Source organism: Lepidochelys kempii, chromosome 19, assembly GCF_965140265.1.
Source record: "Lepidochelys kempii isolate rLepKem1 chromosome 19, rLepKem1.hap2, whole genome shotgun sequence".
Taxonomy (NCBI): Eukaryota; Metazoa; Chordata; order Testudines; family Cheloniidae; genus Lepidochelys; species Lepidochelys kempii.
Genome location: NC_133274.1, coordinates 1,227,637 through 1,249,308, shown reverse-complemented (window position 1 = coordinate 1,249,308; position 21,672 = coordinate 1,227,637). Strand labels below are relative to the sequence as shown.

Below are 21,672 nucleotides of genomic sequence, written 5' to 3'. Positions count from 1 at the left end.
TGGGAGAGGTAGCCGGCCAGCCACTCTCCCATAAATACTATAGGTGGCCTCCGGTTTTCCAGCTTTAAAATCTACAGGTCAAACAAAGGACAGATACACACACAAACACATGCAGCTCCAACCTCTCCTGGAGCACGTTCTCCCAGGGGGTCAGACGCTCCATGCATATCTCTTGCTCACATGTAATAGCAGCTGCCTGGTATTTCAGAGCAGGCTTTTTCAAGCCGCATCTATTCTCTTGGTTTATTCCTAAGACACTCTTCACTTACTGGACCATCATCCTTGCCACAGACTCCAGGTAGCAGTACCCTGCAGCGGTGAAGTTATCTTTGTACCTGCCCATCTCTATGACTTCCAGCCACTCACCCACGGAGCTGAAGGACGGGAAGGCTGAGAAAGTGCGTTCGGCCAGGGGGATGGATGGATTGTGAGGCCTGCCAACTCAAACAGCACATGAGCAGTTAGATCACACCAAAAGAAGGTTAAGCTCCCATCCATAGGACTGAACCTGGCAGCTACCTCTCTAGCAGGCATGAAAGTGGGCTTGGCCCATGCAAGTTTTCAGGGAACAACTGAGGCAAGGCACATGGAAATTTAACCTGAGCACTGGCCATGTAAGGAAGGGGAGAACTGAGGGGTGGTGGCTATTTGGTTTCCTAATCCTACCCACTCTGTGGGGATCTGGGATCACAGAATGTTCTGCAGTTCCATCAGGAGCTGTCTCTGGCTGTGATCCTCGGTTACTGGGCACTTCACCTTCCTCCCAAGTGATCCAACAATAGAGAAGCCTCAGCCTGCCTGGAGCAGGTCTCACCCCTCCACCAAGAACCGGAGCAGAGCAGGGCACCTGAAAGTCCCAGATGTCGTGCAGCATGGCTATCCATTGCTTATGAAGTCATTCAGTCACATAACACGGCCTGACACAGACACACCCCAACGTGCAGCGTCTCTGCTGACAAGTCAGGAGAGGAGCTGCTCTTAAACCCCTGGTTCCTCATCTGAAGGGTTCTGCTTTTAGTCAACTTCAGTTACAGAATCCTCCTGCAGCCAGAGCTCCCAGACCCACCCGCTGGGGCTGAGGAGAGTCTCTCTGACCCGGCGGCGCTGCATTCGCTGGAGGAGGGGAGAGGTTTGGCTCTGCAGTAGAGGCAGCGTGGGAGAAATCATCAAACAACGTGGGTTAAGTGGCCAGGGGACCCTCACAATAGAGCACTCGCTGGATCCCACTTCCCACGACACCTGTCTCTGCACTGGCATGCAGGGTGCCACCCGGATCGAGGGGGGCAGGGGAGACAGACTCCTTGGGGGCCCTCTGGGAATCCTGCCACCCACCCCGTGCAATGAGGTTGTTTTGGTCCTGCTGCATCCAGGGCCCTGTGTTCCCAGAGGAGTGGGAGGGTAGAACTGGGGCCATTCCCCTGCGGCAACTCGCTGGAGCCCAGGCTTGGCAGGTTCCTATCACGGGTGTCAGCCCAGTGAGATCCACGCAGCACGCTGCGAACCCAGCTTCAACTGAGCAGGAATCCGGCAACCCAGCCAGATTCCACGATGGCCCAGTCCTGATCTCAGTGCGAGTCTGGGAGTTACTGTAATGATTTAGATGGAGTGGCTCTGGATCTGCTTCAGCGTAACTGAGTTCAGCACCTGGTGCCACCCTGGAGCGAGCTGTGTGGGGCGGCCTACGGGACACATACAGAGGCGAACGCCGCGGCCTTCGAGAATGAAGGAGAAAGAGCAGCGACATAGGCAGATTTTCACCTAGTGCGAGCGGAGGCGGTACATTTTAGTGGCTCTGGGTTTTGAAGCATCTTGCTTAGGGTACTGTGGATGTGTGAGAACTTGGGCCTCTCATTGCGATCCTTCTGCCAACAATCCAGCATGAGCTGGTGAAGCGGAGGCTGGCAATTCATCGGGGGAGGCAGCCGGAACCCATCCTCGATGGCCTTGATCACCTGAAATCCCACCCGGGGCAGAAGAGAAGAGAGTTATACAAAGGAGTCACTGAAGAGCAGCAGAGCAGTCCCCGTCTGTCAGCACTACTGGAGGACGACATTCCCGTTGCTTGGAGGGAGCGGCGCGAAATTATTCAGAGGAAACATTTTTCACCGCAAATTGCCGAAACATTTAGTGACTTCGTGTTGAAATTGCCAAATTGTTTGTTTTGGGTGGGGGAAAAACCCTGAAAAAACCAAAACGTTTTGTTCTGAAAACGTTAAAACAAAATGTATCAATTCAAAATTATTTATTTTGTTTCAAATTTTCTTTCAGTGTCATTAAAAATTTTAAAAGGGTAAAAACAGTCAAAAAGTAAATGAAAAGTTTTGTTTCAGGCTGAAGAGACCATCTTGTTTAACCCGAAACAATTGTTTTTAAATGTTTTGGGTTATTTGCATAGCTCTTCTCTTATAGGCCAAAAATATACAAACGTCCCCCTGCACCACGTTAACCCAAGACGGAAATACGGAGCCACTCGAGCGACATGCATGGCTTGCAATTCCCGCTATCCACCAATGCCCAGCATTGAAACATGGTCACGTATCAAGTGCCGCTCTCTCCGTGGGGTCAGAGTACAGTGGCTGCAAAGCGACTCACGTCCTGGTTGGACATGTCCCAGTAGGGTCTCTCCCCGTAAGACATCACTTCCCACATCACGATGCCAAAGCTCCACACGGCACTGGCAGAACTGAAGCGATGGTACTGGATGGCTTCGGGGGCTGACCACAGCACCAGGCTCTTCCCGCTCTGGCCAGGCAGAAGAAAGGAAAACATGAGGTTCTCAGCAGCAGCAGGACAAGGGAGGCGTTCACACAGGCTCACTAACGCCTCCGATCAGCATGCGGCCCACCTGGGTCGTGGAGCACTTAGCGACCACAGACCTTGGCACCACGTACAGTTTTAACGCGAGGGGAAAACTTTGTACCAAATTCTTTAACAATGGAACAAGCACCAATGCTAGTCCGAAGGGCAGGGCGAGACCTGAAACGTTAACGTGGGAGGTTCCGTCTCCTGAAGGAGCTGATGGCATTTTATCCATTAATATTGAACGAAAACACACTGCCACTCCCTCCCACCTCACCTCTCTTGTATTTAGTGTCTGCAGAACCCTTCTGGCTGCACGTGGGACAGCCGGCACTGGGCTCCTCTAACCCATGTGCTTACGCACTACGCCAACGCTGACTTGGACTCTGGAGACGTTCCATGGGTGGCGCACCTGAGCCCACTTAGCCACTGATGCTTTAAAAAACTCCCACACCCCGTCTGGATCTATGCTGGTTATGCGATATGTATGTACCTCGGGAACCTTGGAACCGAGACTTGCAATCCCCCATAACCCAAGCCTGACCCCAGAGGTACAGCACCTTCCCTCTTAACTTGGGTAAATTTGATTTTAAACATTAACTTTAATAAAATTAACTGCTGGAGACAGAGACAGACTCCGGCAGTCACACACCCTGCTTGTTAGAGAGAGGGAGACCTGGTGCTTCCACAGGTCTCTCCAGCCTTTCCTCAACTGGGACATATCTGGCCTCCAGTCTCTCGTTAACACCAACGAGGTTTCCATCCATGACATTTGGGACTCGGAGTCTCAGGTATAGCTCCGAGCAACATGCTTTCCTCTCCAGTTCCACAGAGCCTCCAAGTCAGGCTCTCCCCTGGCCGGACACTCGATTGGGCTGGGGGGACGTGCGGAACACTCCACCAGCATCAGACACTCAGACTAACCCAGATCTTTAAGTGTCAGGCTTGCCAGAGCTGGTGAGCGTCAGCAGCTCCCCGCGCAAGCCAGCAAGGCAGGGAGGGTCACACCCTCAGTCCCAAGGGCTGGCTGAAGGCAGGGTGTCAGCGGCCGCTAGTTCTTTGAGCTACCAGAATACTGCCTGTGACAGTACGTGTTCTTTGGAGTGAAGAATCCACTGTCGTTTTTAAGGACGAATGCTGTGGTTACTGTGATGACACAATGGTGCTGGCTCACCTACGCTGGCAGTGGGGCATCAAATGAAACCATCTTTTATACTGTACATTGATTTCTTCACTGGCAAGTGAAATGGTCTAAATTGGACTGTGAGTGAATTAGTGCGAGCAGTGTTCTACTGCCATGCTAAAGGTGTGCTCTTGGGGAAGTGTGCGTCATTCCCCCAAACCTGCAATTTGCCTCCCTAACGGAGTCTGCAGGACAGATCCCCCCTCCAAGTGCCATGTTTGGGGTGTGGGTGTGTTTCTGGGGGACTGTAATGGGATCTCAAGCCCCATCTGTGTGTGTGTGTGTTTAGGAAGTGTATTAGCTGGGAACGTTGAATAGGTACGTATGTGAATCAGACAGGTCCTAAATTCTTAACTGAAAACCTTGTAATGAAATTCAGGTGATAAAACACACACAACAAACCCTCAGGCTGCGTGAGCTGCTTACAGCTCCCAGTGCGTGCATGTGTATGTATACACACACACACACACACACACAGAGGCGATGAGAGGGGAAGAATTTGTGTTGCACTGATTCAGATTCATAGGGAGCTTAAGCAGAAAGCCTTAGCATTTCACTGCCATTTACTTTAATCTCCAGCTGAAAAGAAAACTGTTTACATGCAAATACTGGATTCATGTAGCAGGAAGAGACCAGGCAACCAGGAAACATACTGCTTCTGCGGCAGGTTTGCTGCACCTGGTATTAAGCAGAGCCGTGAAACTCAGCTGGCTTCAGATTTTGATCCCTACTCAACATTCAGATCAGGCCTGCAAACCTCTTGGGTGATGCTGGGCCTAGTTTTAGGTTATCCTGATTGTGGCTTTGCATCGAAACAAGGAAAGATCCAGTTTTGCAAAGATTCAGCATGAGAACGTGGCCATTCTGCCCAAGGTTTGCATTTTGCTTTGGGAAACATTGGAACCAGATGCCAAAGCTAAAGGAAACTTTCTCACAAACCCTGTGAAGTGGAACCAGATTGGTTTCTGGCGACAGCAGTAACCCCAGCTGCTGGGAGAAGACTGTTAGATCTCTCTCTCAGGGGCAGGGTGGTGCAAGAAGACACTCCTTGAGTCCCTGCCATGACAGAACTATGTTCCTGTTCTGATGGGTGGCAGCAGCATCTGCACAAATAGCCTCAGACCCTTGGCTCCATCGTGGAAGGGGCTTTCAGCATCTCAGAGGGATCTGGACTTGTTCTTTTCTCTATCAGGTTTTTGCAGGGAATGTGGTTCTGTCACCCGCCAGGTCCATAGAAGAGAGGCTTCTCTATTCTTACATTTCCAGGACCTCCATGATTTGAACTTTGTACAAGGGAATTCCTCCTGCCTTCTGAACCTAGGTTGGAAAGTTTTCCTTCTCAAACTCTACACTGCACAAACATATCAGTCTATTTCCAAGCACAAGAGATGGTCTTATAACCACGTTACCCAGGGAGCTCATCTTTGTGTTCCTCAGTGACTGTCCCTGATATCCCATCTCATGCAACTTCAAACCCAACCCTGCCCCTCCACTTCCCCCCTCCAATGACCCCACAAAGTTAGTGAGTATCCAGCTCTGTCACAGCACAGATACTGCACTGAGAGCAGCTCCCCGTCCTTGCTAGTCCCCCGCAGCTTACCATGGTGGTGAAGATGGTCTCCATTTTATCTTCCTGGGACTGTCTGAAGCCTGATATTTTGCAAACCAGGTTGCTATTCACAAGGACTTTGTGGGCAGCAAGGCTTTTATGTACGTAACCCATCTCGGTCAGGTACTTCATGCCGGAGGCAATCCCATGTAACATACCAGTCAGCTGGGCGGCTGTGAACTGGCCCTCATGTTTCTGCAAGGCAGGAGTAGGGAAGGCTGCATTTCAGGGAGGTTCAGCTTGGGCTCAAGTAGCACAAACAGCTCGTGCTGTGACTCTTCAGATAGGAAAATGGCAGCACTGCTCGGCAAAGTTCAAGGGGGTAACCGACACCCAGGTACACTCACCCTGAGAAACGAATCCAGCACTCCGTTCCCCATGTATTCCATCACAGTCATCATGGTATTTCCTGGGTGCACAGACAGAAAAGGAGTATTTAGCTAACCTTGGGTTTATCGAGCACAGTTCTGCGCAGATATAAATACATACACCCAGCAAAACCTGCAGACCCAAAGGTGCCCTGCCCAGCCCAGCCCTCAACACTCCAGTCCTTTAAAGATTGTTTTCTGCTTGCTTTTCACACAAGAGATTTGGGTCTTGTCAGCTCTGTCTGTCATGGGAATCTCTGTGCATAACTAGAGAGTTAGTCTACATTCAAAGGAAGGGACTCCTGAGCGAAGGAGGGGAGCTGGGGAAGGGAAGGGATTTCTACTCACTCTTTAGAACCGGCTTTTTAAAAGCCTCAAACTCAAATGCCTGATAAATAGTGGGGAGAAAATCTCTCTCAAAGATTCAGCAACGCCACCTCCTGCCGCCAAAGTGGAGAACTCCTGGAGGTGAGCTGCTGGCTGCACACCGTGCATGAAGCTGAAGGTTTTGGTCTTGTGGAACACTGGGCCACAGTCCAGTGGGAGACGGGGCTGTACCAGGCGACGGTCTACATCCCTACATTAGGGAGGGGGCTAATCTTCTCAGCTGGAGACTAACTGGAGCAGTCAGAGCAACAGAGGCGAGGGTGCTCCGAAGACAAATGCAGAACAAACACAAACTTAGCTTGTCGCAAAAAGTTTGAACCAATATGACAAAGAAGGTGAAGAGAAGAAAATTTTCAGTGGCTTAAAAACCGATACTGGGAATCTGGGTAACAAAAAAGAGGAACTGGAAATTCTCCTTGATGAGAAGAAACTTGGTAAAATTGGTATTTCCGAATGGTCGGACCGTCCATGAGGGGAATGTTAACATCACTGGTTACACCCTACTCAGGAAGGGTGGAGTGGGCCAGCACTCTAGATGAGAGACAGGACTTGTTGTAGAGTTACTAATGACTCAGTCTCAGGACCATGAATGCGTATGACTCAATGTGTTAAGTCACAAAGTCCAGGAGGGGGTACAGGTGAGTTAGACACCAACTCAAACCAGAGAGCAGGATGAGCTACTCCTGAAGCACCTGTCAACAATGTGTGGAAAGTGAAATTGTGGTGTTATGGCGGGGGACGACTTCAACCCCCAATCCAGGCAAGAAAGGATTAAAAGCCCAGTCAGTCATAGCCACCTCACCTGGGTGGTAATTAGGTAGTTACTCCTCAGCCAGAGGTGATAACAGTCACCTGGGCCCTCTATATAATCTGAGAGCCTGTAGCCAAGGGAGAGAAGCCACAGGGAGCTGGCTGGCCCTTGCGACAGGCCAAAGGGCCAGCGACCCTGGAGGCTAGCAGCCTCAGGAGGAGGTAGGCTGGGCAGGACAGGACTTGATACTAGAGCCAGGGAAAGGCAGTGGAACCCCAGGGCCCAGAGGGCAGGCTGATTCTTTGGGATTTGGACTGCACCTGGCCATTGTGTTATCCGGAAGGAGTTTGGACCAGCCGCTTCTCAGCCAGAGGGCTGACCGGCACAAAGGCCGACAGACTGCGGGGGCACCGGAGAGGAAACCCCTGCAGCACTGCACCCGGAGACAAGTGGGCATGCTGGCAGGGAGTACGCATCGTTACTGGGAGTCATGTGCTGAGGTCTCAAGCAGCCATCAGTAAAATGTACCACTAAAGGGTTTCACCCTGCGCTAGGCATCTCTGATTTGGACCTTACTATGATGGAAGTTACTGGAAGTTAGTGCTTGCCTAGGGACCAGTGATAATGACCCCATTTCATTCAATATGGGCAAACAGAGGACAGTCCCAACCAGGAATACAGAAACGTGGGGGAGTTCTTTGAGAAGAGTTTATTACGTGGCGTAAAAGCCACAATTCCACAATGAAGAGAGAGGAGACCTCTGGGTAAAAGCCCACCCTGGTTCAGGAGTTTAAATGAAGGTAGCAATTAGAAATAAATTAGCAACAATGTATCGCAAGGAAAAAGGAGGAAAACAGAAAGCAACCAATGTGAATTAGAAGTGAAGGAATGTAGGAAATTGATAAGAAAAGCTAAAGACATCAGAGGAGAATCCATGGCAGGCAAGGCTCAGGACAGTTAGGAGGAGTTAGCAATCTTATAGGCCTGTTACTAAAAGTAGAGGATAAAGCCATAAATATTGATTCATAAAAGGGAGAAGTGTCCAATGAATTTCCCTGTTCTATATTTTGAAAGAAGCAGGATCATGTGCTCATATTACATGAGGACGATGAAGTACTTTCCAGTCCATTGGTAGCTAAAGACAGTGTTTTAATACAGCCAAATGTAAAGTTATCCCTCTAGGAACCAGGCATGCAGGCTATCCCTGTAGAATGGGGTTTGGGATCCTGGAAAGCAGCGACTCTGAAGAGGATTTGGGGGTCACAGTGGACCAGCAACTCACTAAGAGTTCCTAGTGCTGGGGCAAAAAGGGCTAATGAAATCCTTGGCTGAAGCGGGAGAAGGAGCAGGGAGGTGATTTTACCTCTGTATATGGCATCGGTGAGACCTGTACTGGAATAGTGTGTCCACTTCTGGCGTCCACGTTTTTAAAAGGATGTTGAAAAAGTGGAGAGAATGCAAAAAAAAAAAAGCCACAAAATTATTTATGGGCTGGAGAAAATGCCTGAGAGTTAGAGACTTAAAGAACTCAGTCTCCTCAGCTTATCCAAACGATGACTGAGAAGAGACTTGATTTCTGTTACAAGGACCTTCTGGGGAGAAAATAGCAGGCCCTGAAGGAGTCTTTCATCTAGTGGAGGAAGGCAGAACAAGACCCAATGGCTGATTAATTCACATTAGAAATCAGACACATTTTTAACAGTGAGGGTGATTAACCTTAGGAACCAACTACCAAGAGAAGTGGTGGCTTCTCCCTCTCTGATCTTCAAATCAAGACTAGATGCCATTCTGGAAGTTATCCAGATCAGTACAGGGGCAATTGGGTGAAATTTACTAGCCTGTGATATATAGGATGTCAGACTAGATGATGGAATGGTCCCTTTTGGCTATAAACTCTATGAATTTATGAAAGGTCCTGCTTCAGGTCTCTAGATCCTCCAGTGCAGGGGCTCTCAATCTTTCCAGACAACTGTACCCTTTGCAGGGTCTGATTTGTCTTGTGTACCCCAAGTTTCACATAAAAACTACTTACAAAATCAGACATAAAAACATAAAGTGTCCCAGCACACTATTACTGAACAATTGCTGGCTTTCTCATTTTACCAAATAATTATAAAATAAGTTGACTGGAATATAAATATCACACTTACATGTCAGTGTAGAGTATATGGAGCAGTATAAACAAGTCATTGTCTGTATGAAATTTTAGTTTGTACTGACTTCGCTAGTGCTTTTTATGCAGCCTATTGTAAAACTAGGCAAATATCTAGACGAGCTGAGGTACCCCTGGAAGACTTCTGCTTACCCCCAAGGGTATGTGTACCCCTGGTTGAGAACCACTGCTGCAGTGGGACCTCCAAAAAACAAGACAGCAATGACCTGTTACTCCTGATATTTCTCAGGTAAAAAACAGAAAAAGAAACCTTATAATAAATAAATAGCAATAATCCAGGCCTCCTTCCCGTATCATCAGACGGCTGAAAAAGGCAGACACATTTTTTTTCTCCCTTTCAACAAGCTCCCAGCTATCATTCAGATTTTACATCCACAGACTTCAACTTTCTGCTATGAGAACAGTGAATTAGGGCTTTCAAAAGTATGGCTCACTATACAATTCCTATATGGTGAAATGCTTCATGAATATCAAGTAGCTGTGGGAATGATGGGAACACAAAGCTTGTGTGGGTTTTTGAGGCTATCAGACCCTGATATGTCTCCAGAGTCACAGCTAGATGATTCATTTATTTTGAAACAAGATCACATCTGCCAAACAGAAAAGGAGGGAACTACACAGAAAAAGGGCCATTAACAGTGAGAAGGGTGTGTTTGCTCAGGGCGAGAGACTTGCAATTCTCTATCACAAATGTATAATGAAAGCAACTAATTAGCGTTTCTGACTACCTACTAATAACGGTGGAGCTGTTCATCTAACTGGCGTAATTCACACACCCACAAAGCAAGCATGCTCGTCGTATTTTGAAGAAGAAATTAGTAAAAGGTAGGAAATGGAATGGATATAATTAGGGGTACTTAAGCACTTGACCATCAAATGATGGATTTCTGTACATCTGTATTGCATGCAAGCGGCTTAAACTCTAAGGGCCTGATTCTCTTGTTCCTTCGACACCAACACTGCAGTTTGCTCTGCCTCCATGGATCCGAGCGCAGGTCCGGTGTCTCAGGGAGTCGTGGATCTCACCCTGAGGAATGCAGTCAGCATAAGGGGCCCTGCTCTTGATTTGGGGAGGAATATTAAATACTATTGCTCGGAACACTTTGAGTAGCACCGTTGAGGAGAAAAGTATTACTCAACGTGAGGGAGGGTAGCTGGATCGGGCCCTATGTTAAAACAGAAGCTGATCCCCTGCCTTATAAATAGCACGGTTAACAACATGCGTGTTCATGTTTCTCTGTATTTATGTGGATCTCTATTTAACTACACCTTCCTCAGATTCACGGAGAACACACCCTGCCACAGGGACAGACAGCAACCACACACATCTGTTTGCTGACAAAACCCTCCTTTTAATTTACTTTTATGATAAGAGTTGGGTTTCGCTGCTAACCCAGTTTGGCTCCCTGGCTTTATTAATCTAGCTGTAAAAATTCTATTAAACAACATCAGAACCATAAAATAATAAAAACCAACACAAGCAAACGTTTGGCTTCCAGAGGGCAACTGTACAGCATCTCCACCACCAGATAATCACATAGCTAAACAACTGCTCCAGCATATTACCGGATTAGTTCAGAGCCGAGACTCCTGCATTAATGACCCAAACTCCATGGTGGGTAATTAAGAAAACAATCAGCATTCTTCCTGCTTTTCCACAGGACAATCACTTTCTATTGCTTTTAAATTACCAAGTAAACGAGGCCGCACTGTTGCCACAAAAATCAGATCAGGGAGCGTATCGCTTCATTTTGCTGGGCACTAATAACGGTGTAACAATACCGGAATCACTTTGTATCTATTGATCAGAGTAAGTGCCATGCAATCGCTGCGCGACCGCCTGTGCACATCTCCCTCACGCTGCCCAGCTTGCACAATGATCAGCCCACAAACGCTCGGAGTTACACAGGACTTGGAATTGTGTCGTAACCTGAAGCAAACATGTCATTACTGCTGTGTGTGGATAGGATGTTTTTACAGCGGTCCCATACGTGTGTGGAGCACAAAGTCTCATGTAACGCCCATCTCTCTGGTCCTGAATATCTCCACATAGTGATTCCTCAGACGGTGAGCAGGTGCCTGGGCACTTGGCCTCCACTGTAGCTCTGACACAGGCTCCTGGTCTGTGGTTCTGTTTTGTCCTCAACATTTCCTGTAGCCAAAGCACCGGCAGCCACTGGCATTCTCACCACCATGTCATGCAGGCCTACTCTAAGCAGGGGATACAAAAGTCAACAGCTAAGCGCTCCCAGCATTGGTACCACAGTGGTGATCAGCCAGTGCTAGTGTGTTTGGTTTGGAAATAGCTGGCCAAACAGTCCAGGGTAGGCACAGTCTGTGTTGTCAAGTCCTCGCTCCTCCCCAGGCCTCAGTTTCCCCATCAGGCAGGGTTGACAATACACACCTGTCCTTGTGGAGGGCTTCGGGTGCCCTGGATGAAGGGGGCTGTGTGACCATTCTCTGTATTTTCTTGCCCTCACTCTGAGAATCGCACAGTGTTAAAACTGCAAAGATAGTGAGTGAAGCATGGGATTCTCTCACCACAACACAGCACAAAGCTGCCGGTATTCTGGGATTCGGCCCTCTCTCAGAGAGAGGGAACAGGAATCCAAAACTTTTCAAGCTGAAAGTGAGGGGGTGGATGCAGGGGTCAGTGAACCTAGTATGTTAGGCTTTCCATGCATGAGGACTGGATTCAAATCTAGCTCTAGGATCTAGTCACAATGGGTTTGGCAAGTGTCGTCCTAGATTAATTGGCCCTGTCATTTAAAAAACCCCAAACACCACAAAATTTGGAACAGAAAGAAAGTCATGTGGGATTGTGCCACAGAGACATAGGACCAAATCAGCAGATGATGGTGCCGTTTGGGGTTGAAGTGAGGGGCAGAGCAACTGTAAAGAAGGGGAAGGCTCAGACAAATGCCTTGCCTGAACCCAGATTAGCTCAAACCAATGCTGTGGGCACCATCCATGCCAGGAGCACTAGGCATAGCACAAGACAGGGAAAGCTTGGTCTGTTTGGAACGCAATGAGTTTGCATACCATGACGTGCAGAGTTAATAAGCCTTACCTCTGGTGATGACGCCCTCCAGGCGGATGATGTTGGAGTGATCGAACTGGCCCATGGTGCTAGCCTCTGCCAGGAAGGCGTGCTTCTGCTTGTCTGAGCAGCCAGCTCGAAGGGTCTGGATGGCAACCAGGAGCTCTCTCTTACTGGGAAGTTTCAAGCATCCCCGGCAGACTTCTCCTAACTCTCCTGTGCCATAGGAGAGACGGGAATTAGAGTGTCTCCAGCTGAAGGAGCACGGACATTTAGCGTCCCTGTGGTTAGACACTTGAGAGTGTTAACATCAGTATTTTCCACTGAATGCATCCGATGAAGTGAGCTGTAGCTCACAAAAGCTTATGCTCAAATATATTTGTTAGCCTCTAGGGTGCCACAAGTCCTCCTTGTCTTTTTGCGAACATCCCAAAAGAATGCGGCATGGGACTGTTTTCATACTGTCATTCTAGGAGCTGAGCTGGCTGCTCTCTTGGTCACTCACAGGCTATGAAAACGGGAGCTATTGCTACAGCTGCTTTTATTTACGGCTTTCTCAAATCTTTGAATATCACTGTGCAAAACAGCGCTGCACAGACCTGCTGCCGCGCACTGGGTCGCAGCGCTGGAATTTCTGACTCAGAACAAGGGGCAGCGCTGCTCTTCTAGAAAATCAGCTCCCCTTCTGGTAGCGTTTCCTTGTGCCCCGCATCCCATAACAGGACCTCTGCCTCTGGACCTGCAAACACTGTGACCTGGGAGCATAGAAGCGGGTCCTGGGATGTGGGCAGCCGGTGTGTGAGTACCTGGCTAGTTGGGCAGATGGGCTCTGCTTTCACATAGCAGGGATCTGTACTCTCAGGGGGAAAATCCACCCACAACACAGGAAGGTGGATTAAGGTCCCTTTAAAAATTCTCACCCTAGCCTCAGTTTACCATCTTCCCCCACTTCTGGGGGGCATCATGACTTGCTGTGAACACACAGACCATGAAACTCTTTAGTGCCAACTAGCAGTTACAACAACACATGATGCAAATTCCTCTCTTTGGCGGCTTAGGCCATTCCCCGAATGCACCAGCCGAGCACACACTGCACTTTTGAAGTGCTTTCCATGAATGGACGATTATCTCCCAGAGATCAAGAGAGTCCTCGCTGGGTTCTGACTCTCTCCACTCCCAAACCATTCCAAATGTCCGCTCTCTGGTGACTCCCTCCTGCCCACATGAAGGATAGTCAGGGCCATGCATTGTTCATCAGCACTTGAGACAGAACTTTCTGCTCAGTCGCAGCCACAATCAGGGCAGCACAAAGTGACAAATTCTAATAAGAAAAGGCCAACTTTGGTTTTACAGGGAAAAGCCAATGGATATGAAGAGCTTTATTGATCTGAGAGACAGGTAACCGGCTAGGTCACCCGGGAGACTAATACAAACTATTCTACATTCCTCCCATTTAAAAGACCTATTCTACTTGGATTTCCTTCTCATTAATTATCTATTGCTAAAAGTTCAAAATCACTGGGCCAGTTTCTCTGCCCTGATGGCTGCTAAGATTCCTCTGCCCTCCACTGTCTGACAATCACCTTCTATTTCCATGTTCATATTTAAGCTGCTAGTTAAGCTACTCCCCTGCAACTTCTCTTTGGGAAAATGACACCCAGCATACCAAGGCCTCCACAGATCTGGCTTGTATTAGCAATTAAAGCTGCAGGGATTTTAATTTGCTTTGACGTTTTAGGCCGTAAAGTTGATGAAAATCAATCAATCATTGAGAGTTAACATATTCATAAAAAGTTTTTACGCCGCTGTCAACCTGCTAAGAAGCAGATAATTGCCGATGTTCTCTATGAGATGCTGCTCACGTCACTGTATGCTCTGCCTGAGGAAATACACAGGGACACTAAATCAAGCTCATGTACAAAGTACTAACCAACTGTACTCTGCTTCTCCCTGCTACGAGCATACAAAACCGGCCAGGACCACAGTGAGACTGAAAATCACTAGTGAAGCCGGTAACAGGAAATATGTAAATGGCTTTAAGAACCCTGACGAGGCTCCCAGAATCCTACAAAGAGCCGAGCAGGTACCAATGGGCTGCTGAGATTCGTTCCTACACTGGTACCTGCTACAGTCCCCTCAGTACACATAGCAGCACTTCACGGGCACCATGGCCCTTGTCCTCCTGGCTTCAAGGGAGCAGGTGAAAATCACAATCCTCTCCGTCATCCCCAGGGATCTTGTGCCTCCACCCCAGTGGTGCCTCCTTCCTTTACAATCTCTGACGTGTTTGACTGATGCTGCAGACTGGGACTCACTTCTCCTCAGAGGGCGCCACTCTCCACCTTCCTCCAAGGCCTGTCTCAGGTGAGACCCTCCCCTCCAGCAGAAGGAGGGAGCTGAACACATCCAGAGCCCAAGTGGAAGGCACTGTGAGTTCTTACATTTCTCCTCATTCCCCAGAACTCAGCGAGGGGTCAGGCGAGACAAGGCCGCGAGGGCTCTGGGGGAAGTAAGGTGTTTACACCTGTGTTACAGCTGGCGAGGCCCTGCCAGGACCACCATCCAAGTGCATGGCACAGTTCAACTCTCTCCACCCCAGTCAGTCCCAGGTATCTGTTTCCTAGCACATGGCAGCTCCCACAGAAACCTCACCATGGAAAGAAAACCGAGGGTTGTATTTATACACCGGCAATAATGCAAGGAGTCATCTCTTGGAGCGCTCCAACACCTTACAGAGCCAGGGAGTCACGAGCTGCATCGATTTCAGCTAAGTAGCTACTGTGAACAGGTTGATATGGCTCAGCCTCCTGGGCGGGGGAAGAGCACCTTGGAACACATTTGCAGGGAAAAGATCTTGGTTAAAAGCTTGTTTAAGTGGGTCCCCATGCCCTAGAGAGCAACACTGCTGATTTCTGACAGGAGCCTGTTCCCAAGTGACTTGTCTAAATCTCACAAGCTGCGTTAGATGGAGAAGTAGCACTTCTGGAACCAGCTCCTTACAGCTGCACGGAACAACGACCCGATGCAACCCTGAATGCAAAGTGTCAGACTTGTGACCCTGAACCCAGCTAGTCAGATCCACACCTCAGCCAGCCTTCTCTGCACACCCCAGTAACATCCACAGCCTCCCCGAGTCCCTGCAGGGGACAATGTTTTGGAAGATCATTTTGTCATCTAGAAAAGGCTCGAGTGACATTTGATCTCTCTATTCAGGTGCTTATACGGCCCCATGCCTGTAGTGTCTGAGCACCTCTGAAGTGTGTGCAAGCCAAAATATTAATAATTCTCTGTCTCTTGTCCCTTGCAGTCAGCAGGAGGAACTCTAGTCCCAGGGTGAAAAAGGCAGGGTCTCAGATACTGCCGAGTTTCTGTGTCTGTTTCATACTCTCTGGCTCCCTAGGAGGGGGCCAGACAGCAGCCTGACAGTTCAGCCAGCCAGACACACAGCTCTGCTTTTTAAAACAGAAAACTCTTGGCTGCTGACTCAACGTACTGCTCGCAAAATGAATTTACGGTTTTGCTTAAGTCCCAACTAATGGCAAGAGCTACACCGGGGCTCTGTGCCTGGCAAACCCTGAGGCCAGACAGAGGCTGGGGATTACACAGAACTGGGCCACACTCCCTCACCTCTGAGAGGTTCATCCCCTGGGAGTGTAGAAGGGTTTTTGGGGGGTGAGCAACGTCACTCAGAACGCAGGCCCGCCGGCACCTGCCAGAGGGGTAGTGAGCTCTCACTGCACTCGCCCTGGCTCCTAGCTGGGGGTCAGGCTGCAGACAGGTGCCAGCAGCATTTGCTGGGCTACATGACAGAGACTGGAGAAGAACTGAGCTGGGAGGTAAGCTGTGACCTGCTCCACCTGGAAATCCTGCCTCAGCCTGGGATTGCAGCCTGGAGCCCTGTGAACCCTGCTGGGAATTAGCCCCTTGGGGTGAAAGAGGAGCTAGAAACCCTCCCTCCCCATGAGGCTGTAAATCCACACCCAATGCCCATCCAATGGGCTGAGCACATGCTCTCCTCTTCAGACTGATCGCTGTGTCCCCGTGGCACAGGCGTCCTCGGCCCAGCAGGAATGCCCCTCTGCAGAGCCCACCGGGAGCCACGCTGCAGTGTCTCGAACCAGAATACTTGCCTGTTCCAATGATCCGCTCGATCTTGATACTCGAGTTGTCGAGCTCTTTGGCAAAGAGGTGCACGGCCTGCATGGGGTCTTCACAGGTGTCAGGGTCAATATATGTCCTCCTGGTTGGTATCTTAACTACAGCAAAGAGGGGGAATAAACAGAGTATGTGTGAGAAGAAAACCCTGTGTCACCTCCGCAAAGCTCTGCCCAGCCAGGATCCCACAGAGAGAGGGAGCAGAGTGCGAACCAGCAGGAGCTCTGCCCTCTCTTTACCTGCCAGCACCGCAAACCCCCTCCAGGCTGCAGTCCCCTCGCTGTCTCCAGTACTCCTGTTGCTGCTCTTTGCTCCCTGGCCTTTAGCTGCGCTTTGGGGCTCAGGACCTGAATTGGGCCCACACTGAGGGACACTGCAGCAGCTAATCCACGCCTACAGCTTTCCTTTCGGACACCGTGTCCCCTTTCAGGGTCTGAGAATGCCGCTCAGAGACAGCCACACCAGAGCAGCGTCCACATATCGGCTGAGCACAGTCCTCCACGTAAATGCAGAAAGCCCAAGTATTCTGTAGCACCCAGAGCGCCAGGACGCAGGCCTCGGCAGAGGATGGGAGCAGCAGCAGGAGCCGGACTCAGCACTGGAGCAACAGCATCTATCTGGATTTAATTTAACTAAAAAACACTGCTGTTTAAACAGGTAATTAGCTCTTCAGCTTAACGAAGCCCAACAATAACTTCCCTAGGACCCTACAAACCTGTGTCCTCTGGCCGTGCTGCTTGGGCCCCTTGTGGAGGCCCTCTCCTGTCTGCGTAGCAAGGGGATTTGGAAAAGAACACGCAGCTCTGCAACCTACATTATGCTCCGCGGCTCCCAGCCCCTCCCGCACCGGGGAGATCTTTGCAAGGCTCTGCTCTTTATCTCACAGCCCCAAACTACATTTGGCAAATAGACGGTCCTCTCCTCTCTGTACACTGTTAACGAAACAGAATGAAGTGAGGCAGACAGCTGTTAGGGTCGTCTATGGAAACGATCACTAAGGCCAGGGGACCGGGCTTCCATTCCCCAGGACGCGCCATCCATTCAGGCTACAGCCATATTGACACAGCACCATTCTGAACCACCAGTGATATCACGGTGCCAACACGCAGAGCTCCTCTCCTCATGGCTTTAGCCCCCAGACCACCTCTAGAGATACAGCCAGCTCCGGCTACAGGTCAGGTTTGCTCTATGTGGGCTGGAGGGCTGGTCAGAACTGCCATTAGGACAAGCCGGGGAGCATTGTTTGGAGTGCTTCTCTGGGTCCGAACGCAGGAGCTTTGCTTCCAGCATCAGGACTGATGGAGCAGACGTGCTGCCTCTCCCCGGATCGGCCTCAGCAGGAACCTCCTGCCTTTTGGGACCAACACTGCACTAGCTAAAACCTATGAGAAACTTGGCTCTATCAGTTTGCTACCAAGTTCCTACAGGGAGAAAAGGGAACCGTTCCCTCTGCTCATTCTCACACCGCCCAGCTCAAACAGAGATGACAGCCCTTGAACTCAAGGAGCCGCCCCTCGGAGTCTGAGCAGATCCGCCTCCCAGGTTAATCCTCGCCTACCTGAACAGTCCAAGCCCTCCAGCAGGGATAATTATAACCATGAGCTGTTCCAGGCCCCGATGATCAGCAGCATGGATTGCAAAGCCTTCCCCGCACGCCACTACCATCTGCTAAATGGTAACTGACACTGCCCGGACTGCGCCCAGGAGAGCCAAGTGCAGTGAGAGCAACCCAGTTACAAAGAAAAAGAGGACTTGTGGCACCTTAGAGACTAACCAATTTATTTGAGCATAAGTTTTCATGAGCTACAGCTCACTTCAGATGAAGTGAGCTGTAACTCACGAAAGCTTATGCTCAAATAAATTGGTTAGTCTCTAAGGTGCCACAAGTCCTCCTTTTCTTTTTGCGAATACAGACTAACACGGCTGCTACTCTGAAAACAGTTACAAAGAACATTGCACAGCGCGGGTGGGGACTGTTGCTTCCACTCACAGGTTTCCTGTAAACCTTCATTTTAAATTCCCAGAACAAATAACAAAGACAGGAGCATGTTGGCTCTGCTGCTCCTGGGGCCTCTGCTCCCAACACAACAGCACTGGGTGCCCTGACCTCAGGGGTTTGCCTTGCTCAACCCAGAGGGGCAAAGACTGACTGAGTTTCTGCACATTCCAAACAGGCAGGGGGCTGCTCCTATTGGGGAACCAAACCAGCAGCGAAGGCCAATCCCACGTCTACTGAGCACAAATTCCAAAGAGCAAATATAACGCATGCGGTTCCTCTGGCGTCCTGCCTGTGTGTGATGGCACCGGAGGTTGGGATCAGGACACCAGGAGCAACCCCCTCCCTACCCAGATCACTAACAGGTAGCCTAAGAAACCCCAGCTGCTGCACTTCATCTCTCCCTGCTTTGTATGGAAAACTCTCAGCAATAATCAAAGATCCTGAAAAGCGGATGATGGCAGCAAAGGCTTGTCTGAAAGCGTACGGATTCTGCTGCCTCTCAGATGCTGCAGGGAGCAGAAGAGGAGGTCTGTGCTTAACCGGCATATGCCAGGAATCAAATACATTCGTCAGTTCTGACATTTGCATTTCCTTTGACAACTGTTGTCTGTAAAATTATCGCTGCTTGGTAATCAAGAGATGCCCCAGAAAACAAACCCCCGCCCTCCCGTAGCTGGATGTGAAAAGCTGACAGAATAATTCATACGCCCTCGAGAAAGCTGAAAGCACCTCCGTTTCCTGTGGCTTGCCAGTGACCTCCCTGAGCAGCCAGCGCTCTGTGCGCAGGAAGGACGGCCACTGGCTTATGAAGCTGTCAAGCCAGCTGTCTCCAGGGAGCCTTGCTGTGCTGAGCTGGCCTTCTCTGGGCTAACACGGGATGACAGCACTTCAAAAGGAAGGATTCCGGGCTGCTCTGCAGACAGCAGGGTTGTTAATAACAGTAAATGCAGAGCTCCCCATGCAATCGGACAGCACAGTGGCCAGACGTCACTTACAATGGAAGTACAGCTCCTCGTCTCCGTCCTGGCTGGCTTTGCTGTACCCACACTGTCTGCAATGAGAAGCAATATTCATGTTAGGCCTTGGGTGTGAATCTCCCACTGGATACAAAGCCCCAAATGCCAGTGCCCAAGAGTGCTGTCCAACCCCCCAAAATACACCAGCACAAGAAGCCAGAGGTCAGGGCCAAGCAAACCTGTACACTTAACCACTGTGGTCTCTGTGATCCCAACCCCAGCAGGAGAGAATTGCTGTGGCAGGGACTGGATGTGGAGCTGCATCTTCTGCTGTGGGAGTGGAAGAGCCTAGGGGTTACTCTGCAGCACAGCAGACAAGCAAATGGCTGGGGGCAAACCGCGCAGAGTGGGACCAGGCTGATCCGGGGCTGGGGTAGAAGCCAACAAAGGGCAGGTCAAATCTGGAGCAGCAACATGAAGGCAAGTTCTGAACGCCCAGGGATAATGACGGAGCAGCATCTCCAGGTCATTTCCAGCCCACACGAAGAGCACTCTGGTCTCCTAAGCCGATGGGCACCAGACGCCTGGTATTCTAACACACGGAGCATTTGCTAGCTCGGTCATGCGGATAACTCAGATGTCCACATCCTCTGACAGGTGCAGCTAAACCCTGCAGCAGCCAGGATATTTGCCCGTGTGTCCACACCCCTGTAATCTCAGCCTGACACCACCCTTTTTTTAGAAAAGATGCTAGTCAAACGCCCTGGGCTGGACAGACTCGCCTCAGTGCCGCAAGCAACGAAGTCACCAGGATTTCAGACATGGCACTCGTAGTGTGACCGTCAGATCCCTGCTCTGACCTTCAGAGACTCCTGTTAGCATAGATACAAAGCCAGCTCTGCTGAGCTCCTATGGACCACCAGTCAGCAGCCTAAACCCTCCCTGGGCTGATGCTGCACTGGCTGCGGGCAGTGGGAAAAGTCCTGCTGGCATCCAAGGGAGCAGGGCCCCAGTGAGGACCAAGCAGGAGTGTGAGGCTGCCCCAGATGCTGGGTGGCCTCTGTCTTGGAGAGGACCATTTTGTTCATAAACTAAAAGCAAAGCCAACACCACACCCTGCTGTTCCTCTGGCAACTTCCCACCTCAGCACCCCCATTGACACCAGCTCCACGCCAGAGGGAGGAAAGAATTTCCCCAGCTCCAAAGCAGGGGCCCAGAGCCTTGCACCAGGGCTGCCTGCACCTGCAAACTGTGCAACTCTAAACAAAGGAAACAAGCCTCCCCTCCCTTGGAGCTGCTCCTCTGCCACCCCAGGGCATTCAGGGGAAACGGCAGCTACTGTGGGGGGGGTGAATTCTTGATGCCTGTGTGAGCCTGGCTCTTGGAGCTCAGGCATTCTGTGCACCGGAGCTCGAGCTCGGCCTGCCACTCTGGAGCCCCACCCCACCCCCGCTGCTCCAACAAGGGGCCTAGGGACCTGGGATTCCCGAGGTGAAGCAAGTGACAGTGGCTTGCTCTCACCCCAGCCCTGTCGTTACACAACACACTAGTCTTCACTCGTAATTTTTTATTATTCTATTTACTTAAATTAGTCTCATTTGGGGCTCAATTTAATCTTTTAAGTAAAAAATTATAGATCGTTACACTGAACCATCTGTCAGATGACTACAGATGCCTCTCTGAACCATTTCTCTGGTTCTAGCAGTCCTGGCAGGAGGAATGGAGATCGGAGCGAGTGACTCCGAAGATAGCACAATTATCTGCTTCATATACTTCCCAATGCAGTTTGGAACTCCAGCTGTCTGGGTTTCACCCATCCTTCAACTCCAGAGCTAGACCCAGCCAAAGCAAACACCTGAGCCTTGGAAAAGCCCCAGATTAGGAAGATTAACAGAAATATAGATTTTTAAAATGCTAAGGTAACTTAAGGGAATTTCTATCCTTGATTTACCAGTTGGTGAAGTGAAGAGTTTCACACTGTTTGGAGATGTCTCAGTGTGACCCACTGGTGACACATGACCCGAACCACAGAGAATGCAAGTCTGTTACAGTTCCAAGATACAGCCAGGAGTGCAGAGACTCTCATGCTCTCTCTGAAGGTCTCCAGTTGGCCAGCATGGTGGCCACATTGCAAACAGTGCAGAGAATCCTGGGGGTTTAGTTGTTATCCACTGTAGCCAACAAAGTCTCCCAGATTTCTCCCCTGCTTCCCACCCAGGCCCATTGTCACAGTCACATCGATAGTTCACTGA

General features: G+C 50.0%; 1 protein-coding gene across 1 annotated transcript in view; it reads right to left on the bottom strand.

The window, feature by feature from the left end:
- EPHA10 (EPH receptor A10) overlaps positions 1 to 21,672 on the bottom strand; it is a 115,617-nt gene that overhangs the window by 8,711 nt on the left and 85,234 nt on the right. The window contains exons 9-16 of the mRNA XM_073317553.1: positions 19,460 to 19,515; positions 16,429 to 16,566; positions 12,341 to 12,514; positions 5,939 to 6,000; positions 5,583 to 5,786; positions 2,593 to 2,742; positions 1,759 to 1,952; positions 270 to 434 (exon numbers count right to left, since the gene is read on the bottom strand). Coding sequence (XP_073173654.1) covers positions 270 to 434; positions 1,759 to 1,952; positions 2,593 to 2,742; positions 5,583 to 5,786; positions 5,939 to 6,000; positions 12,341 to 12,514; positions 16,429 to 16,566; positions 19,460 to 19,515 — 1,143 coding nt within the window. The remainder of the gene's footprint in view (positions 1 to 269; positions 435 to 1,758; positions 1,953 to 2,592; positions 2,743 to 5,582; positions 5,787 to 5,938; positions 6,001 to 12,340; positions 12,515 to 16,428; positions 16,567 to 19,459; positions 19,516 to 21,672) is intronic.